This window comes from Carlito syrichta, unplaced genomic scaffold, assembly GCF_000164805.1.
Source record: "Carlito syrichta isolate Samal-C Ts95f unplaced genomic scaffold, Tarsius_syrichta-2.0.1 Scaffold313175, whole genome shotgun sequence".
NCBI lineage: Eukaryota > Metazoa > Chordata > Mammalia > Primates > Tarsiidae > Carlito > Carlito syrichta.
Window position 1 is genome coordinate 373,650 of NW_007257271.1, and position 16,507 is coordinate 390,156.

The 16,507-nt window shown below is 42.1% G+C and overlaps 1 protein-coding gene across 1 annotated transcript in view; it reads right to left on the reverse strand.

Annotated features, from left to right (window-relative positions):
• Nucleotides 1-10,438, reverse strand: part of SUSD5 (sushi domain containing 5) — a 64,912-nt gene extending 54,474 nt beyond the window's left edge. The window contains exons 1-2 of the mRNA XM_021718626.1: nt 10,267-10,438; nt 3,824-3,942 (exon numbers count right to left, since the gene is read on the reverse strand). Of these exons, the coding sequence (XP_021574301.1) occupies nt 3,824-3,854 (31 nt within the window). The 5' untranslated portion in view covers nt 3,855-3,942; nt 10,267-10,438. The remainder of the gene's footprint in view (nt 1-3,823; nt 3,943-10,266) is intronic.
• Nucleotides 10,439-16,507: the final 6,069 nt, after the last annotated feature.

Consider the following 16,507-nt stretch of genomic DNA (forward strand, 5'->3'; position numbering starts at 1 on the left):
GTGATGCATAGTTTGTAAAGCACGAAAACTTGTACGCCCCCAGTGAGTGATTATCACATTGCTGGAGGGTATAGAAAATGGTATATAAGTTGGAAAAGGTTTGAATAAAATCGGCTTCGGTCTTGGCCAGGCTGAACCCAGAAGAGCTGCCTCCGAGTAGTTTTCTTCTCTCCGTCTCTGATTCACCGGTGCGGTCCTAACCCTCCCTCTGGTCAGTGCAGGTCACCGACAAGCACCCTCCAATTCTGTTGCACGTGTTGCTTCCCATGACTCAGAGGTGTTTTGGTTTGGGGGTTGACTTTGTCTGCTGTTGTTGTTTTTGATTTGGGAGGAGTATGGAGACCATTTGATTTTTTGAAAATTTTAGATTCGTATTGAATTTCAAAGTTACAGAAAAATGGTAAGAACAGGAATTTTCCCGTTATGCAGTTTACCATTGTGTTTTCATTTTGCCCTGTTTATCATTCTCTTTTCTCTCTTTCTCTCTCTCCACACCACACACACACGTACACACACAGACATACACATAAATATGTATATGTGTGTATCTAAGTCTATCATTCTTTTCTGAATCGTCAGAGGGTACATTGTAGATATGATTTCCCTTTATCCCTAAACACTTTGGTGTCCATTTCCCAAGAACAAGGATATTCTTTTATATAACTGTTGTACAGTTACCCAAATCAGGACACTTAAACATTGATTCATGTATTTAATTTATAATCTATACTCAATTTTCATCAATTATAGCTATTTTTTCCTGGTCCAGGACATAATCCAGGATCACAAATTGAATTTCATCCTCAAGTCTTTTAGTCTATTTTAATCTACAACAGTTTGGCTTTCTTATCCTTGACACTTTTTTGAAGAGTAGGATGTTACTCAATTTGAATTTGGTTAATGTTTCCTTGTGATTAGATTCAGTTATACAATTTTGGCAGGAATATGCATTAAAATGAACCAAGGAATCAATGTGTTCTTCTGAGCGCTATGTATCATATACTAGGGGGAACCCCCAAACCCAAAATTTACTTATAAAATATTGTGTATTTATTCTTACATGTTTAAACGTCAGTCACCTTCAAAGTACTCTCCATTAATGCAGTACACCCACTAAGACACTTTTTCCACTGCTCAAAACAATTTGTGAACTCATCAATTGATGCTTTTGAGTACTTCTGCTATTTTTTGTTTCACCTCTTCCACACAGGCAAAATGTTTCCCTTTGAGGACTTTTTTATCTGGAGAAACAAAAAAAAGTCACTCAGGGCAAGAGCAAGTGAATAGGGAGGGTGGGGCACAGGGACCATGTTGTTTTGGTCACAAACTGCTGAACACTCAGTGCAGTGTGGGCAGATGCATTGTCATGGTGGAAGAACCAGTCACCCATTTGCCATAACTCGGGACATTTCTTCCACAGATAGTGATGCAATCTTTTCAAAACTTCCAGATAAAAACTTTGGTTGACTGTTTGATCTGCAGGAACAAATTCCAGGTGTACTACAAGGGGCCTGCCCTCAAAAAGATAATTCTGGTTTTTTTGGGGGGGGTTCTCCCTCACACGTTGATTTTCCCATGACTCAAACTTGAAGTCATTATCATGGCTTTGACTTGGGTACCCTGTAAGACATGAAAGGATGTTTCCAACATCTGACTTCATGCACTACAGTTGTGGGCAAAACAGGCACTCAGTTGTATACACATAATCTATTTGATGGCTGAGTGGTGGAAAGCCCAGGCTAGCCTGTTGGATGAAGAGAAACACATGGTTCAGTCATCCTTATCACTCTAGCCAGCAGCCAGCAGCCAACCAACTCCCAGAAGCAAGGCTACCTAGCTAACCAGCAGCTGACCACAGACTCATGAATGATCCCAGCCAACTCTGGCAAAAGAGCAACACAAATAGGTGGTCCACAAAACTGTGAACTAAATAAATAGTGGTTGTTTCAAACCACTACATTTTGGGGTATATGATACATAGCAAAAACCAACCAAAACCTTTTGTACACCAAGAGGGGACTCAGAAGTCCTACATATTCATTTGAGATCACTGAAGAAAGAAGGTTATCCTATTTTTCTTCCAGTTATGTCCTGTCCTCAAGAATCTGACCCTCTGCCTATGTTTGGAATTCAAAGGGTCATTAAATTCTATCTATCTATCTATCTATCTATCTATCTATCTATCTATCTGGGTTAGGGTCTTACTCTGTCACCCAGGCTGGAGTGCAGTGGCACGATCATGGCCACTGCAGCCTTGACCTTCTGGGCTCAGGTGATCCTTCTGCCTTAGTCTTCCAAGTAGCTGGAACTACAGGTGCATGCCACTATACCTGGTTAGTTTTTTTAATTTACTACAGAGACGAAGTCTCGCCATGTTGCCCAGACTGGTCTCGAACTCCTGAGCTCGGGCAAACCTCTCATTACGGCCTCCCAAAGTGCTGGAATTATAGGCATGAGTCACCATGTCCAGCCCAAAGGGTCATTTTAATTTATTTATGTGGTTTAAAAAAAAAAAAACATAGATATTGCTCTCCTGGGTCTTTCCATAATAAGGCTACATCTCTTGGTTACTTGACTGGACAGATGATGTCAGGAGATTCTTCCTGACACTCTTCCTTAGAAATCAGCAGAAGAAAGCCCTATCACTAATAAACATCTACCAGGCATCGGTCAGGGCCTTAGCGTTCACTATGGCTCTTACTTTTGCCAGTTCCTCTGATGCCCTTCCTGGAGATTAGTAGTTGGTACCTCTGGAATGCAGCCTGAGGACTTATATTTTTAACAAGTTCTTCTGCTTTTTCACATCATCAGAAGTTTGGAAAACCTTGCATTATAGAAGTCGTTCCCAATCTGGGTTGCATGTAAAATCACCAGGGAGTTTTTAAAAACCTCAATTTACATCATAATCTCTAGGGCTGCCACCCAGGTATCAGTAATTTTTAAATACCTCCCAGATGAGTCCAGTGTGCAGCCAAGCAGAACCTGTGCCCATGTCTATGAATGATGAATAAGAAACTGGCATTTTCCCCATTTGTGTGAATATTCCTTTAAATGGCATGTGTTTCTGATCACAAAGGTTTACTTATTCTGGTGCATAGAAATGCTGCCCTGGAGACTTCTTTATGGTTTTCTCCTTGCCACTTAGCTGATTTCTCAAAAGGAATTTGAATTTTCCTTACTAGAAGAAGTCCCCTAGATCTTACACATTTCTTTTTTTGGGAAAATTTTTTTTTTCTTTTTAGTGTGCTATCTACTACGAAGAGAGATTGAAGGACAAGCTGTGGACATCTGCAACTGTATCAAGTGCTGCCAGGGCTCTGCTCATACTCCCTTGATACCTTTTCCACTCCCATGCACAAGGGCTCCTGGTGGCACCTGTCCCTCTTTGTTGGAGGGTGGCATTCAGTCTACTGAAAGTTTTTGCCTGTGCACACAACTGAACAGAAGAACCTGGGAATTTACATGTCCTGAAGCAGCTTTTCACCAATGACTGATAGGTGCAGTGGCATAAATACCCCAACTCCCACACCCCAATCAGAAAAACGGTGGTTACTTATACGGTTTCCAGAGATTTCTTCAGGGATTGAGCCAGAGTTGTTCCTGACCTCACTACACCATGGATTTTGCTTCATATTGCACCAGTGCTTACCCCCTTCCCTTTCCTGTCCACTTCCCGACTGCCCTAGTGGCCTTTCTTTAGAAGACTTCCTGGTAAAGCATGACCGGTACATCCGCACCTCAAGGTCTTCTAGAGAACCCAGCCTAAGACAGCAACCCCCAAGACCACACTCTTCAGGACCTTTAAAAAGACTCTGGCACTGACCTTCGTCCTTCATACAAAAGGCACTATACATGCCCCCAGGAACTGGGTTGCTCTCAATTCTCACATCGACAGCTCTCACGCTTTGCTGTTCACCACTCCCTTTGCTACACGTGGTTGTCCTGAAACAGACCAAGAAGATACTGAGTTAGGAGAACTCTGGGTTAAACATAAGCAAGAGCTTTTCTTTTCTGCTGTCAGCTCTGAATTAGTGGAGATTTTTCTGATTCGTGAGCTTTGGCTGAAAGCATCAACGTGAAACATTCTCCCCAAAGGTCTAAATTCAGGAATACAGGTGATGCTAGAGTTGAAGGCACAGGTATCAATTCAAGTTTCAGAGTCAATGCATTATTGATTTCTCCTAGTATATATAAATATATATTTTTGTATTTTTTTTGAGTTGGAGTCTCACTCTTGTCATCCAGGCTAGAGTGCAGTGGCACACTTACAGCCACTGCAGCCTCAACCTGCTGGGCTCAGGCGATCCTTCCGCCTCAGCCTTCCAAGTAGCCGGAACTACAGGTGTGTGCTACCATGCCCAGCTCATTTTTATTTTTTTACTGTAGAGATGAGGTCTCACCATGCTGCCCAGGCTGGTCTTGAACCTGCAAGCTCAGGCAATCCTTCTGCCTCAGCCTTCCGAGTAGCTGGAACTGCAGGCGCACGCCACCATGGCAGGCTAAGTTCTTGTGATTTATTGTGAAAACGAGGTCTCACCAAGTTGCCCAGGCTAGTCTCAAACCCCCAGGCTCAGACAGTCATCTCACCTTGGCCTCCCAAAATGCTGGAATTACAGGCTGAGCAACCAAGCCCAGCCTGTTTTTTTATTTTATAAAATTCTGCTCTTTTCTTTTCTCCTTGTTTTGCTGGGATTTTTTTTCAGATGTCTTAAGATAGATAATTAGTTCATGAATCTTCAGCTTTTTCCCTTTTCTAACACACATATATAAGATTTAGATTTTGGCCGGGCTTAGTATGTAATCCCAGTACTTTGGAAGGCTGAAGTGAATGGATTGCCTGAGCCCGCCGGTTTGAGACCAGCCCAGGCAACTTGGCAAGACCTCGTCTCTACAGTAAAATAAAAAATAGTCAGGTGTAGTGTGCGCCTGTAGTTCTGGCTACTTGGAAGGCTGAGGTGGAAGGCTCGCCTGAGCCCAGCAGGTCGAGGCTGCAGGGGCCAGGAGCATGCCACTGCACTCCAGCCTGGGTGAAAGAGTGAGACTACAACTCAAAAAAAAAAAAAAGACTTAGATTTCTTTCTAGGTATAGCATCCCATGATTTGAGTATGTCTATTTTTATATCATTCAGTTCTAAAAATGTACTAATTTCCTTTTTTTTTTTTTTTGGTCCCATGGTTTATTTAGGGATGTCGAAACAGAAAATAGTTGAATTTTTAAAAATTCATCTCACAATATTTGTTACCAATTGGAACATCTTGTCTACTTTTACTTAATCACCCATTTCCTTTCATTTCAATGTGTCCTATTCCAAGTACTTTCTGGTAGCTCCGCCCATTCTCTCTTTCTTTTACCTTCTTCTTTCTTTCCCTCACTTTGGATTATTTTAATTCTTTTTATTTCATATTCTCTTTTTCCTCTGTATTAATTTGGAAGTTAAATACCCTTTCACTATTCATTCAGTGATACACAGAGGTTACAACTTATTTGACTTATTAAAATGTATTGCTTTTACCCTCCTTCTTAACAATACAACTTGAAATACTTAAAATACTAGGTATTAGCATACTTAAAATACTCCCCACTTATATAAACCATTTTTAGTGTTTGGTATTATTATTACTGCTTTATACAATTACATAGTTTCAATTGCCCTCATATAAATTCTGCCCATTCATTTTTTGTATTTCCAGCTTTCCATTTGCCATATTTTCCCCCTGCTAAAGAGCACCCTTTAGTGTTTCTTTTACTGCAGGTCAGGTGTGGTAAATTCTCTCACCTTTTGTTTGCTTGAAAATATCTTTAAGCCGGGCTCGGTGGCTCAGCCTGTAATCCCACGCCTTTGGGAGGCTGAGGTGAGTGGATTGCCTGAGCCCGCGGGTTCGAGACCCGCCTGGGCAGCGAGACCTCATCTCTACAATAAATCAAAAAATCAGCTGGGCGTGGTAGCGTATGCCTGTAATTCCGGCTACTTAGAAGGCTGAGGAGGAAGGATCACCGGAGCCCAGCAGGTCGAGGCTGCGGTGGCCGGAAGCGGCCACTGCACTCCAGTCTGGGCGACCGAGTGAGACTCCAACTCAAAAAAAAAAGAAAATATCTTTAATTCACCTCTATTATTGGAAGGTATTTTTCACTGGGTAAAGAATCCTAGGTTGGCAGTAATTTTCTTCCAGCACTTTGATAATATCAATCATCTTTAGGCTTTTATGATCAGTTTATTGTTGGCCTTTGAAAGCAATCTCTCTTTTTCTTATTTCTTTCCTTTTTTTTTTTTGAGTTGGAGTCTCACTCTGTCGCCCAGACTGGAGTGCAGTGGCCACTCCCAGCCACCGCAGCCTTGACCTGCTGGGCTCTGGCGATCCTTCTGCCTCAGCCTTCCAAGTAGCTGGACCTACAGGCGCGCACTACCACGCCCGGCTGATTTTTGATTTATTGTAGAGATGAAGTCTCGCCAAGTTGCCCAGGCAGGTCTCGAACCAGTGCCATTTTTTTCTTATCAGTCTTACCATGATGTGCCTAGTTGTGGATTTCTTTGTGTTTGTCCTACTTGGACTTTGCAAGGCTTCTTGAATCTGTGTCTTTCTTCAGTTATAGATCATTCTCATATTGCTTTTACTCCATATTCTTTCTTTTCTTGTTTTAGAATTCCAACTGCATGCATTTCTTTGCTTTTTATCCTTTCTTCTATATTTTTCATCCCTTACTCTTCTGTTGTTTATTCTAGATAGCGTCCTTTGAAATAGCTCCCAGTTCACTAATTCTTTCTTTGGCTCTTATTTTTCTTTTAGAGGTGGAGTCTCACTGTGTTGCCCAGACTGGACTTGAATTTTGAACTCTTGGGCTAAAGTGATCTTCCTGCTTTATCCTCCTGAGTAGCTGGGATTATAAGCATGTGCCACCATGACTGGCTGTCTTTGGCTCTTTTTAGTCATCTGTGAGATCCATCCACTAAGTTTTTTTAGTCACTATACTGTATTTTTCATGTCTAGATTTCCCATTTGATTATTTTTTATAGCTTTCAATTCTCTGCCAAAACTCTCCTTCTTGTCTTTTATCCCTTTGAACACTTCTTTGAACATTTTAAGGATAGTTATTTTAAAGTCTACATCTGGAGTCTCTATTAGCTACTGCTTCCTCTTAATTTTACTCTTCTTGCCTTGTCTCCTCATGTGACTAGATATTTTATATTGAATGACAAATCCTACATCGGCTAAAATTACTTGTTGCAATGAACTGAAGCCTAGGATATTATCTTCCTCAATAGAGAATTTTTTTAAATTCTGTTAGACATCTGGAACACTGGAACTCCAGTATCATCTCAATCTAAATTCATGACTATAAGGATTTGAAGGTAGACTGCTGCTCCTAGGAGGTCCTGTGTCCAGTTCATTGTACAGTGTACTGTGTCCAGTTTACTCTTACTCCCAGGGTGCAATCCTGCAAAGTTCCAAGCCAAAGCAAAAAGGTCCACCAGCCCCCCTCCTACACAGAAGTTGAATTCAAATCTCCATCTTCCTAGTACCATTAGACTATCAACATGGCTGCTCAGCTCTTCAGCCACGCTTTATAGAATTTGCAAAAGCTCTCAGGAGGTGAGTGGCCCCAAACTCTGAATTCATCACACTAGACCTTCATTCTTTGGATTCATGTGTATATTCAACATAAATTTTTGAAGATACAAATCAGATGTGCTATATGTTTACTATGTTATCAGCATCAAGATGCACTGTGCACTTAATAATTGCTTCTCACTTATAATGCCCGGGAGACCTAAGCCTAGTTCCAAGCTGGCTCTCAGCATCTCTGAATACTCTAGTTATCTCCTGAAATTACAGTAACAGAATCAAGAAAAACATTTCTACATGACTCCGTTATGGAAATGTGAGTGCACAGGGCATATTTTGTCTATTTGAGAGCGTGGATATAAACTAGAAGACAGAGGAGCACAGTCCCAGATTCACAGCAAGGCTCCGGATGTAGCTTCAGTCGTCCCTTCATTCAGTTGCTGCTTCACAAGTGGCACATTTGGAGACATGAGTCAGCACAGCTGTGTGTTTTCCGTGGCCATCTGCCAGCCAGACATCTTCAGGGTCATCATCCACGAAAGTCATTTTTGGAGCCTGTTTTGCTTTCACATTCCTGCGGCATTAAGGAGAAAGTGGAGTGGCTCCTGCCTTCTCTGAGCATGACTCAAGAGGCATCTGGTTATTTTTACTTTCATTGTCTGTGCTTATTTCTTTCCTTTTGAATTGAGGTCTCACTCTGTCTCCCACGCTGGAGTGCAGTGGCATGATCACAACTCATCACAGTCTCTGACTCCTGGACTCAGTGATCCTTCTGCCTCAGTCTCCTGAGTAGCTGGGACTACAGGCAAACATCACCACATGTTTTGGGGATTTTTGTTTGTTTTTGTAGAGATGAAGTCTCACTATGTTGCCTAGGGCTAATCTTGAACTCCTGGTGATTCTCCCGCCTCGGCCTCCCAAAGTGCTGGGATTACAGGTGTGAGCCATCGTTCCTGGCTGTTGTCTGTGTTTTTAAGGTCTAATTCATAAAATCTTTTCCCAGATCAATGTCCTGAAGCATTCTCCCTGTGTTTTCTTCTAGTAGTTTTATAGTTTTGGGTTTTGTGTTGAGGTCTTGGGGTCCATTTTGAGTTTGTTTTTGTATAGGGGAAGAGGTGGGGGTCTAGTTTCTTTCTTCTGCATATAAATATTCAGTTTTCCCAGCGCCATTTATTGAAGAGATTGTCCTTTCCCCAATGAATGTTCTAAGACCTAGTGCTCTACAGCACTGTAGGATGAATATAGTAAACAATAATATATGACATAGCTTTATTCATTTATTTTATTTATTTATTTTTTTTTGAGTTGGAGTCTCTGTCGCCCAGACTGGAGTGCAGTGGCATGCTCCTGACCACCGCAGCCTTGACCTGCTGAGCTCCAGCAATCCTTCTGCCTCTGCCTTCCAAGTAGCCAGAACTACAGGCGTGCGCTACCACGCCCAGCTAATTTTTTGATTTTTATTGTAGAGATGAGGTCTCGCCAAGTTGCCCAGGCAGGTCTCGAACCCGCGGGCTCAGGCAATCCACTCACCTCGGCCTCCCAAAGTGCGAGATTACAGGCTGAGCCACCGAGCCCAGCCTGACATAGCTTTAAATAGCTAGAAGGAGGATATTGAATGATCCCAATACAAATAAACGATAAATATTTGAGATGATGAATATGCTAATTACCTTGATGTAACCACTATACATTATAGATATAAAAACATCACTATGTACCCTATGAATAAGTATAATTATTATTTGTTGATTAAAAATAACAATAAAAAATAAGCAGGTAGCCGCACCATTGGAAAGTTTTCTCCAAGTTGGACATAAGAATTACTTCTCGCCGGGCTCGGTGGCTCAGCCTATAATCCCGCGCCTTGTCTAGGGCCTGAGCTGGCAAGACCCATAGGCTGGAGGTAACTCAACAGCTGGGGGCTAGAATCACCTGGAGGCATCTTCACTCACATTTTTGGCAGTTAATGATGGCTTTTGGCCGGGACATTGGTTGGGGCTGAAGCCGAGTGCCCCTATATGAGGTACTTCTGTGTGGTATGGCTTTCCTCACCACATGGCCATCTCTGCAGTCAGACTTCACATGGCATCTCAAGGCTACAAAAGTGAGTGTCCCCAGAAATTCAGGCAGAAGCTGCATGAATTTTTTCCAACCTAACCTCAGAAGTCACTCACCTCTCTCCTGGTGTGTTCTGTCGGTAGAGGCAAGCACACCTCTTGATGTGCGTGGTATGAAAAAAATTGTGGCCATATTTTAAAACCTTTATACCATGTTCCTATACATACATACGTATGTAGATGAGTATTCACAGAGAAAAAAGGATAAGGAACATATACCAAACAGTTAACAGTCATCACCTCTGAGGTGGGGAAGAAGAAACTTATGCTGTACTTTATATACTATTAATCGTATATATATGCATATAGAGAGAGAAATTTTTACAACAAGCATGTGTTATTTTTGTAACTTAAAAAGAACATTCAAAATAACAAAATAAGTGGCGGGGCGGGGGAAGACTCACAGAACTCCAGAAGAATGCTTCTATAGGAGAACTCAAAACAAGAATGCCCTGGAAGCCACCACCCACTATACTTTGCCCATCTTGGTGCCTCAAGAGAACAACTACTGAGCCCCCAAATCAGCCTGGGTGGAGCAGTCGGGGTGAATTGGAAAGGATAGCTTCCTGTAGCTCACCCGACTTACCCGAGGGTGCCGTCTGCCAGCCAGCCCGTGGTACACACTGCAAAGGCACAATCCTGAACTACCCTCCGCAGCTCGTCTGCAGACACCAGGTGAGCACCCCTACTCTTGCAGGAAAGCCGAGCCGCCTCCAGTTCCAGGCCGTGAGAGCCATTCTGAGACTCCAACACGAAGAGCTTTCCTGTGTGGGGACAAGCACAAACACACACGAACTCCAGGATTCGTAGGGATTTGGGCTCAGCAAACTCATTCTGTGGCAGACACTGGTCAGAACGATAGCTTCCTCCTTGCCTGAAGACCCCAGGGAAGCAGATACCTCATCACTTACCATCTCCGGGACCAAGCAATGACATACACCAGTGTTTTCACCCAGTTTTTGCTCTTGTCGTCTTCCTCCTCCTCTTCTTCTTCTTAATTAGCCATCTCTCTGGTCTCTCATGTTTATGTGGATAAGCCCTTTAAGTCTTTCTTTTTTTTTTTTTTTGAGTTGGAGTCTCACTCTGTCGCCCAGCCTGGAGTGCAGTGGCCGCTCCCGGCCACCGCAGCCTCGACCTGCTGGGCTCCGGTGATCTTTCCACCTCAGCCTTCCAAGTAGCCGGAATTCCACACCTGGCTGATTTTTTGATTTATTGTAGAGATGAGGTCTCGCTACCCAGGAGGGTCTTGAACCCACGGGCTCAGGCAATCCACTCACCTCAGCCTCCCAAAGGCGCGGGATTACAGGCTGAGCCACCGAGCCCGGCTTAAGTCTTTCTTTTAAAAAGGTGTTTGATATCATGTGGCAAAGCACAGTGTTCTAGGTTCCCCTGAGTTGGGTCGCTTGGTGTCCAAGGCACTGATTTAGGCCTCAGCTCTGCCTCCTTCTGCTTCTCCCAGCCCTGGGGTGATCCCCTACACTGCAGGTTGCTTCCGTCCTCTCTGTCCCTTGCCTTAGGACATTGTCAGGCCCTCCCCACAATAAGCTCATTTGTGTCTGCTATGCTTCTCTTCTACAGGACAAGACAGCAGGGGACATGTCTGGTACACCTTGGCTTCCTGCAGCGCATCAATACATGGACATGTCGTGGGCCTCAAAGGATGTGTGATAGATGGGAGAATGGGAACAGGAATCCAGGTAGAGGTGGAAGGCCAGGCTGAAAGCAAAAGAGAGCTTTAGGCAAGAAAGCCAGGGAGCAGGAGGAAGCACTGCAGTCCCCAGGAACCAGGAACCTCCTGGAGGGATGAAACAATATCTTAGGTGGCCTTGTCAAGATGAAGGTCAAGATGGGAGAAAACACCCAGTTAGAGTGAGACACTTAACTTCCATCTTTCAGCAACATTTTCATAATGATTTTTTTTAGAATAAGACATAACTATCATCTACTTGCAAAATTATTGTAATATCCCCTAAAACCAAAAGTTTTAATAAAAATGCAAAACATTTTCAAGATTAAACATACCAGTAGGTGACTGGTACTCCCACATTGGACAATAAAAAGGGAATATCAACAAAACTACAAGGAGAAATAGAAAAATCCACAATTCTTGTGGAAAACTTGAATTACTCTTCCCTCAGTAATTAATAAAACAGGAAAAAAAAATCAGACTTAAGCAACTCTTGACCTATGTACTTATACCAAACTACAGAATACACATTCATTTTAGGCACACAGAACATTTGTAAAATGATCCAATACTGAGCTATAAAGCAAATCTAAAAAAACTCAAAACACCAACATCATATGAAATATATTTTTTAGACCACAACACAAACAAGCTAAAATCACTTATGTGCCAAACACTTATTGGCCAGGCATGGTGGCTCACACCTGTAATCCGAGCATTTTAGGAGGCTGAGGTGGGAGGATCGTTTGAGCCCAGGAGTTCAAGATCAGTCTGGACAACATAGTGAGACCTCATCTCTACAAAAATAAATAAATAAATAAATAAATAAATAAATAAATAAATAGCTGAACGTGGTGGCATGCACCTGCAGTCCCAATTGCTCAGGAGGCTGAGGCGGAAGGAGAGTTTGAGCCCAGGAGGTTGAGGCTGCGGTGAGTCATGGTCATGCACTCCAGCCTGGGTACCTGAATGAGACTCTGACTCAAACAAAATAAAACCAAACAAACAACTCAACGCATAATGTTTACTATGGGCCACATGCTGTTTAAATTGCTTTACAAATATTCATTATGTTACTCCTCATAACAACTCTATAATACTATAGAGTATATAATACTATAGAGTTGTTAATACAGATTATAGTACTATAATTATTACTATCTCCATTTAATAGTTAAGGTTGAGTGTTAATACTTGTCCAAGATCACACAGTTGAGACACAGCAGTTTGGCCCTGTCAGTGATGTTAATCATTGTGTCATATTGCCTCTCAATAACAAAGTCATAACTAGAAAAATCCCCTTATGCATAGAAATTACAAAATGTACTTCTAAATAAACCATGTACAAAGAAGAAACCACAATTGGACTAAAACCTTTTAACTCAAGGGACAAAAACTTGTGGAGAATATAAAGTATTTAAGAGAAATTTGTAGCCTTAGAGACTCACACGACCAAAAAAAAAAAAAGTATGGTTGGAAATGAATGATAAGTTTCTCTCAAAAACCTTAAAAAACAAACCAAAAAATCCACACACACACAATTAAAGCTTCTAAAGTAGAAAGGACATAATAAAGATAGAATAGAAATTAATAAAATGAAAAGCAGACATAGAATAGAGAAAATGAAGCCAAAAGGTGCTTTTCTTAAGAATAAGAAGAATGTTAAACACCTAGCAAGACCAATCAAGACAAAAGAAAGAAAACACAAATTACCAATATCAAGAAAAAAAGGGAACATTACTACAGATCTCATAGACTCTGAAATAATAATTGGAGGTTATTACATTATACATACCACCACTTTTGAAAACTTAGGTGAAGTGAAAAAAATTTCTTAAAAAAACACTTAGCAATATTGACACAAAATTAATTTTAATATCTGAATATTCCTTTGCCTAGTAAAAAATTAAATTCATTATTTAAAATCTTTCTACAAGAAAACCTCTAAATACAGATAACCTCACTACCAAAAGAAACAAAATCCCACTTTACAGAAAAGTTTTCAGAGAATAAAAAAGAGAAAACATTTTGAATCATTTTAGAAAGCATCATACATTTGAGGCCAACACCTGGCAAAAATATGAAAAGAAATGAAAATTACAGGCCAATATATTTCATGATTCAATCATCTTAAACTTGTTTCCCTCACTCCAGCCTCAGTTCTAGATCTTCTCGTTGTAAAGTTTTTTCTTAGGATCCCCCCCCCACACACATGCTTTTAAAGACCATCTTTACACAGATGACACATTTTTTTTCTTTAGTCCAAGTCCAGATCTTTTCCATTCACCCCATCTACCCCCATCTCTCACCTGGACAACCGAAACCACATCCTATACAATCTGTCTACATCCAGTCTTGCCCTGGTTCCATCTACCTCTCTGTACCACAGTCAGGGTGATCGTTACAAAATGAAAATATGATCAGTCATTCAGTTCCTTAAAAGCATCCTAGACAAAACTTGGTCTATGAACCCCCATATCGTTGCATTCCTACCAGTTTCTCTAGTATCATCTGGAACCACTTTGCCTTGCACTCTCGGCTCCAACCACTCTGTCCCTTATCTCGTGCCCCATTTTCCCTGCCAAAGTCTTTCATGTTACCCTTCTTTACCCAGGACACTCTTTCTTCCCCCTCTTTGCCTAGTTAACGTTTACTGAACTTTCAGATCCTCCTGCACCAAGTCAAAATCCCCCAGCCTATTCCTCAGAGCAGTTTCTGTCCTTTAATCTTATTGATATCCAAGTTGCAATTTCATACTTCATTTATACAATTATTTGCTTATATATTATGCTTATATATAAATTATATATATTATACACATATAATATGCTTAGCTATATATCTTTCCCTGGATTTTAAGTTCCCTGAGAGAAAGTTTATCATTCTATCTATGTCAGCAAGGATGGTGCTTGGTAGTGCATAGTAGATAATAAATATCTACTGAATTAATGAATCTTTCCTTGTAATCACTACCTAAAGACAGTTCACTTGCATTCGGTTATGCAAAGATTTTTTTCCATTTCAAAAGGATTTAAAAGTACATAGCAGGCCTCATTTACATCTGAGATGCATGTCTAATTAATCAAATGTAAACCGACTTATTTTTGGAAATAGTTTCTTTCCAAATATCTGTGATGCATCACAGTTTAGCTGAGCCTTTCTTCTTCTTCCCATCACTGAACCACACACATAGCTAAATGTTGGAAATAGTGGTAGCTAAGCATTTAGTGCCAAAAAAATTGTTTTTCATAATATAGCTTATAATTCTTTCTGGTTCCATTGTAAAAGCTGGAGCTCAGCAAGGGGAGTTTTTTAAAAGCAAGTAGACCTATAATTCTCCATTGGGGAAGTGGGGAAAACAAAAGAAAGCAGAAGGAAGAAAAGGTATCATTTCTGATGAGCAGCAACAAGAAATCTTATGTTCTGGTGATGTCCTTACTTTCTCTTTGTCCAGTGACATTTCTGTCTTCGCTTTTCTATGACCCATATCAAGCCAGACTGGCACAAAAGATCAATCCTTATCCACGTGGCATTCTACTTAAACAGTTGCAATGAGGTGAAATTCCAAAACCTTATGGATTGCAAAGATATTTCTTCACGAGGAATTACAAATGGTGTTCAAAAGTCAATATTAGCTTCAATTTATTCTACTTGGATTCTTTAAAGTCAGCTTAATTTTTGTGCCTCAATGTCAGGCCAAAAATACTACAGTCAAGAATTACCAGTAGATTTGCTGCTAATGGGTATGAGGTTTGCTTTTTGGGGTGATGGAACTGTTCCAGAATTAGTGACACACAAACTCTGGCTTACACCACACCACAAATACATGTACACCACTGAATTGTACATTTTAGAATGGTAAATAATATGTGAATTATATCTCAATTTTAAAAATTAACAGTGGTCATTAACAGCCTTCAAAGTTAAAAATGCTTTGTCCCAAATTCTATCTCTGGGAGCATGGAGAAATAAGACATTTCTCCTCAATTAGGAGCAAAGAGCTCTTCAACCCTGCACTAACAGCAAAAAACGCTGAAAACTCTAAGGTAACATCCGAGGGGCCTTTTTTCCTGGCTTTCCCCTTTCCCCAGCCTCCACGCTTCTTTGAGTTGTGTCTTTGTTGGTGGCTTGGGCTTAAATAAGAATGACATTTTAAAGCATCCCAAATCAGCTGCGCGTCTTCTTTATCAGCCTAATTCGTCCCAGGGTTGAGTATACTAGAAATCCCTGCCGGGTGTGAGCGCCGCAACCTTTTAAGTTTGCCTCTTTTGAGATCCTCCTGCACCCAGTCAGCGGGGGTTTTTTTTGTTCCAAGATCAAAACACAGTTGCATTCGCTGCTCAAAACGGAATTGATACAGAGCCCCGACCCTGCTCGGCGGAGGTAAGTATTAAAAGCTGAACTCAGGTTCAGCAAACAAACAACAACAGCAGGAGGATCCATTCTCAGAGAACCTGTCTCTCCACCTCGCGTCTCAAGACATCCTCACCTTGCACTCTCGCTCCGGACACTCTGGGTCATTTGTCCCGTGTTCCCTGCCACTCGGAGAGCACTCCCACCTGCTGTTCCCTTCACCCAGGACACTGTTCTCTCTCCCTTTGCCTAGTTGATTCCCACTCGTCTTTCAGATTTTCCTGGGCCAAGCTAAGGTATCCGAGGGCATCCCCCCTCCCCAACACCGGCATTGTCAGGAGCGTGTTAAGAGACGCTGAAAAACTGAGAGCTGGTGGGAAACGACCTCTCAGCAGGGCAGGTTCTGGGCACCCTAGCCGAGATTTCACTTTAAAGAATCTTCTTAGGGGTCACCCCTTCGGGTCCCCTCCCACGGTGGGAGCTTTTATGCCCTCAACAAATCTGCTCTCTCCCTTTCCGGCTGTCCGTGCCCCTCATTCTCCCAGGACATGAGACAAGAACCTCGGCCCTGAAGAGCTGCAACCTGATGGTTTTTTAAAAAAGGGGCTTCTTGGGGATCTCGGGGGAGCTGGCGGCGGGACCGCAGGACCCACGCGCGGGTTTTCTCCCGCGCGCGCTGGGCGTCCGGGGTGGATCCCCGCGCCCAGCCGGGCGCTGGGGCGCGCCGGGACGCGGTGGCCGGGGGAGGGATGCTGGGTGGCAGGACGGTCGCTCGCGGCTTCCTCCG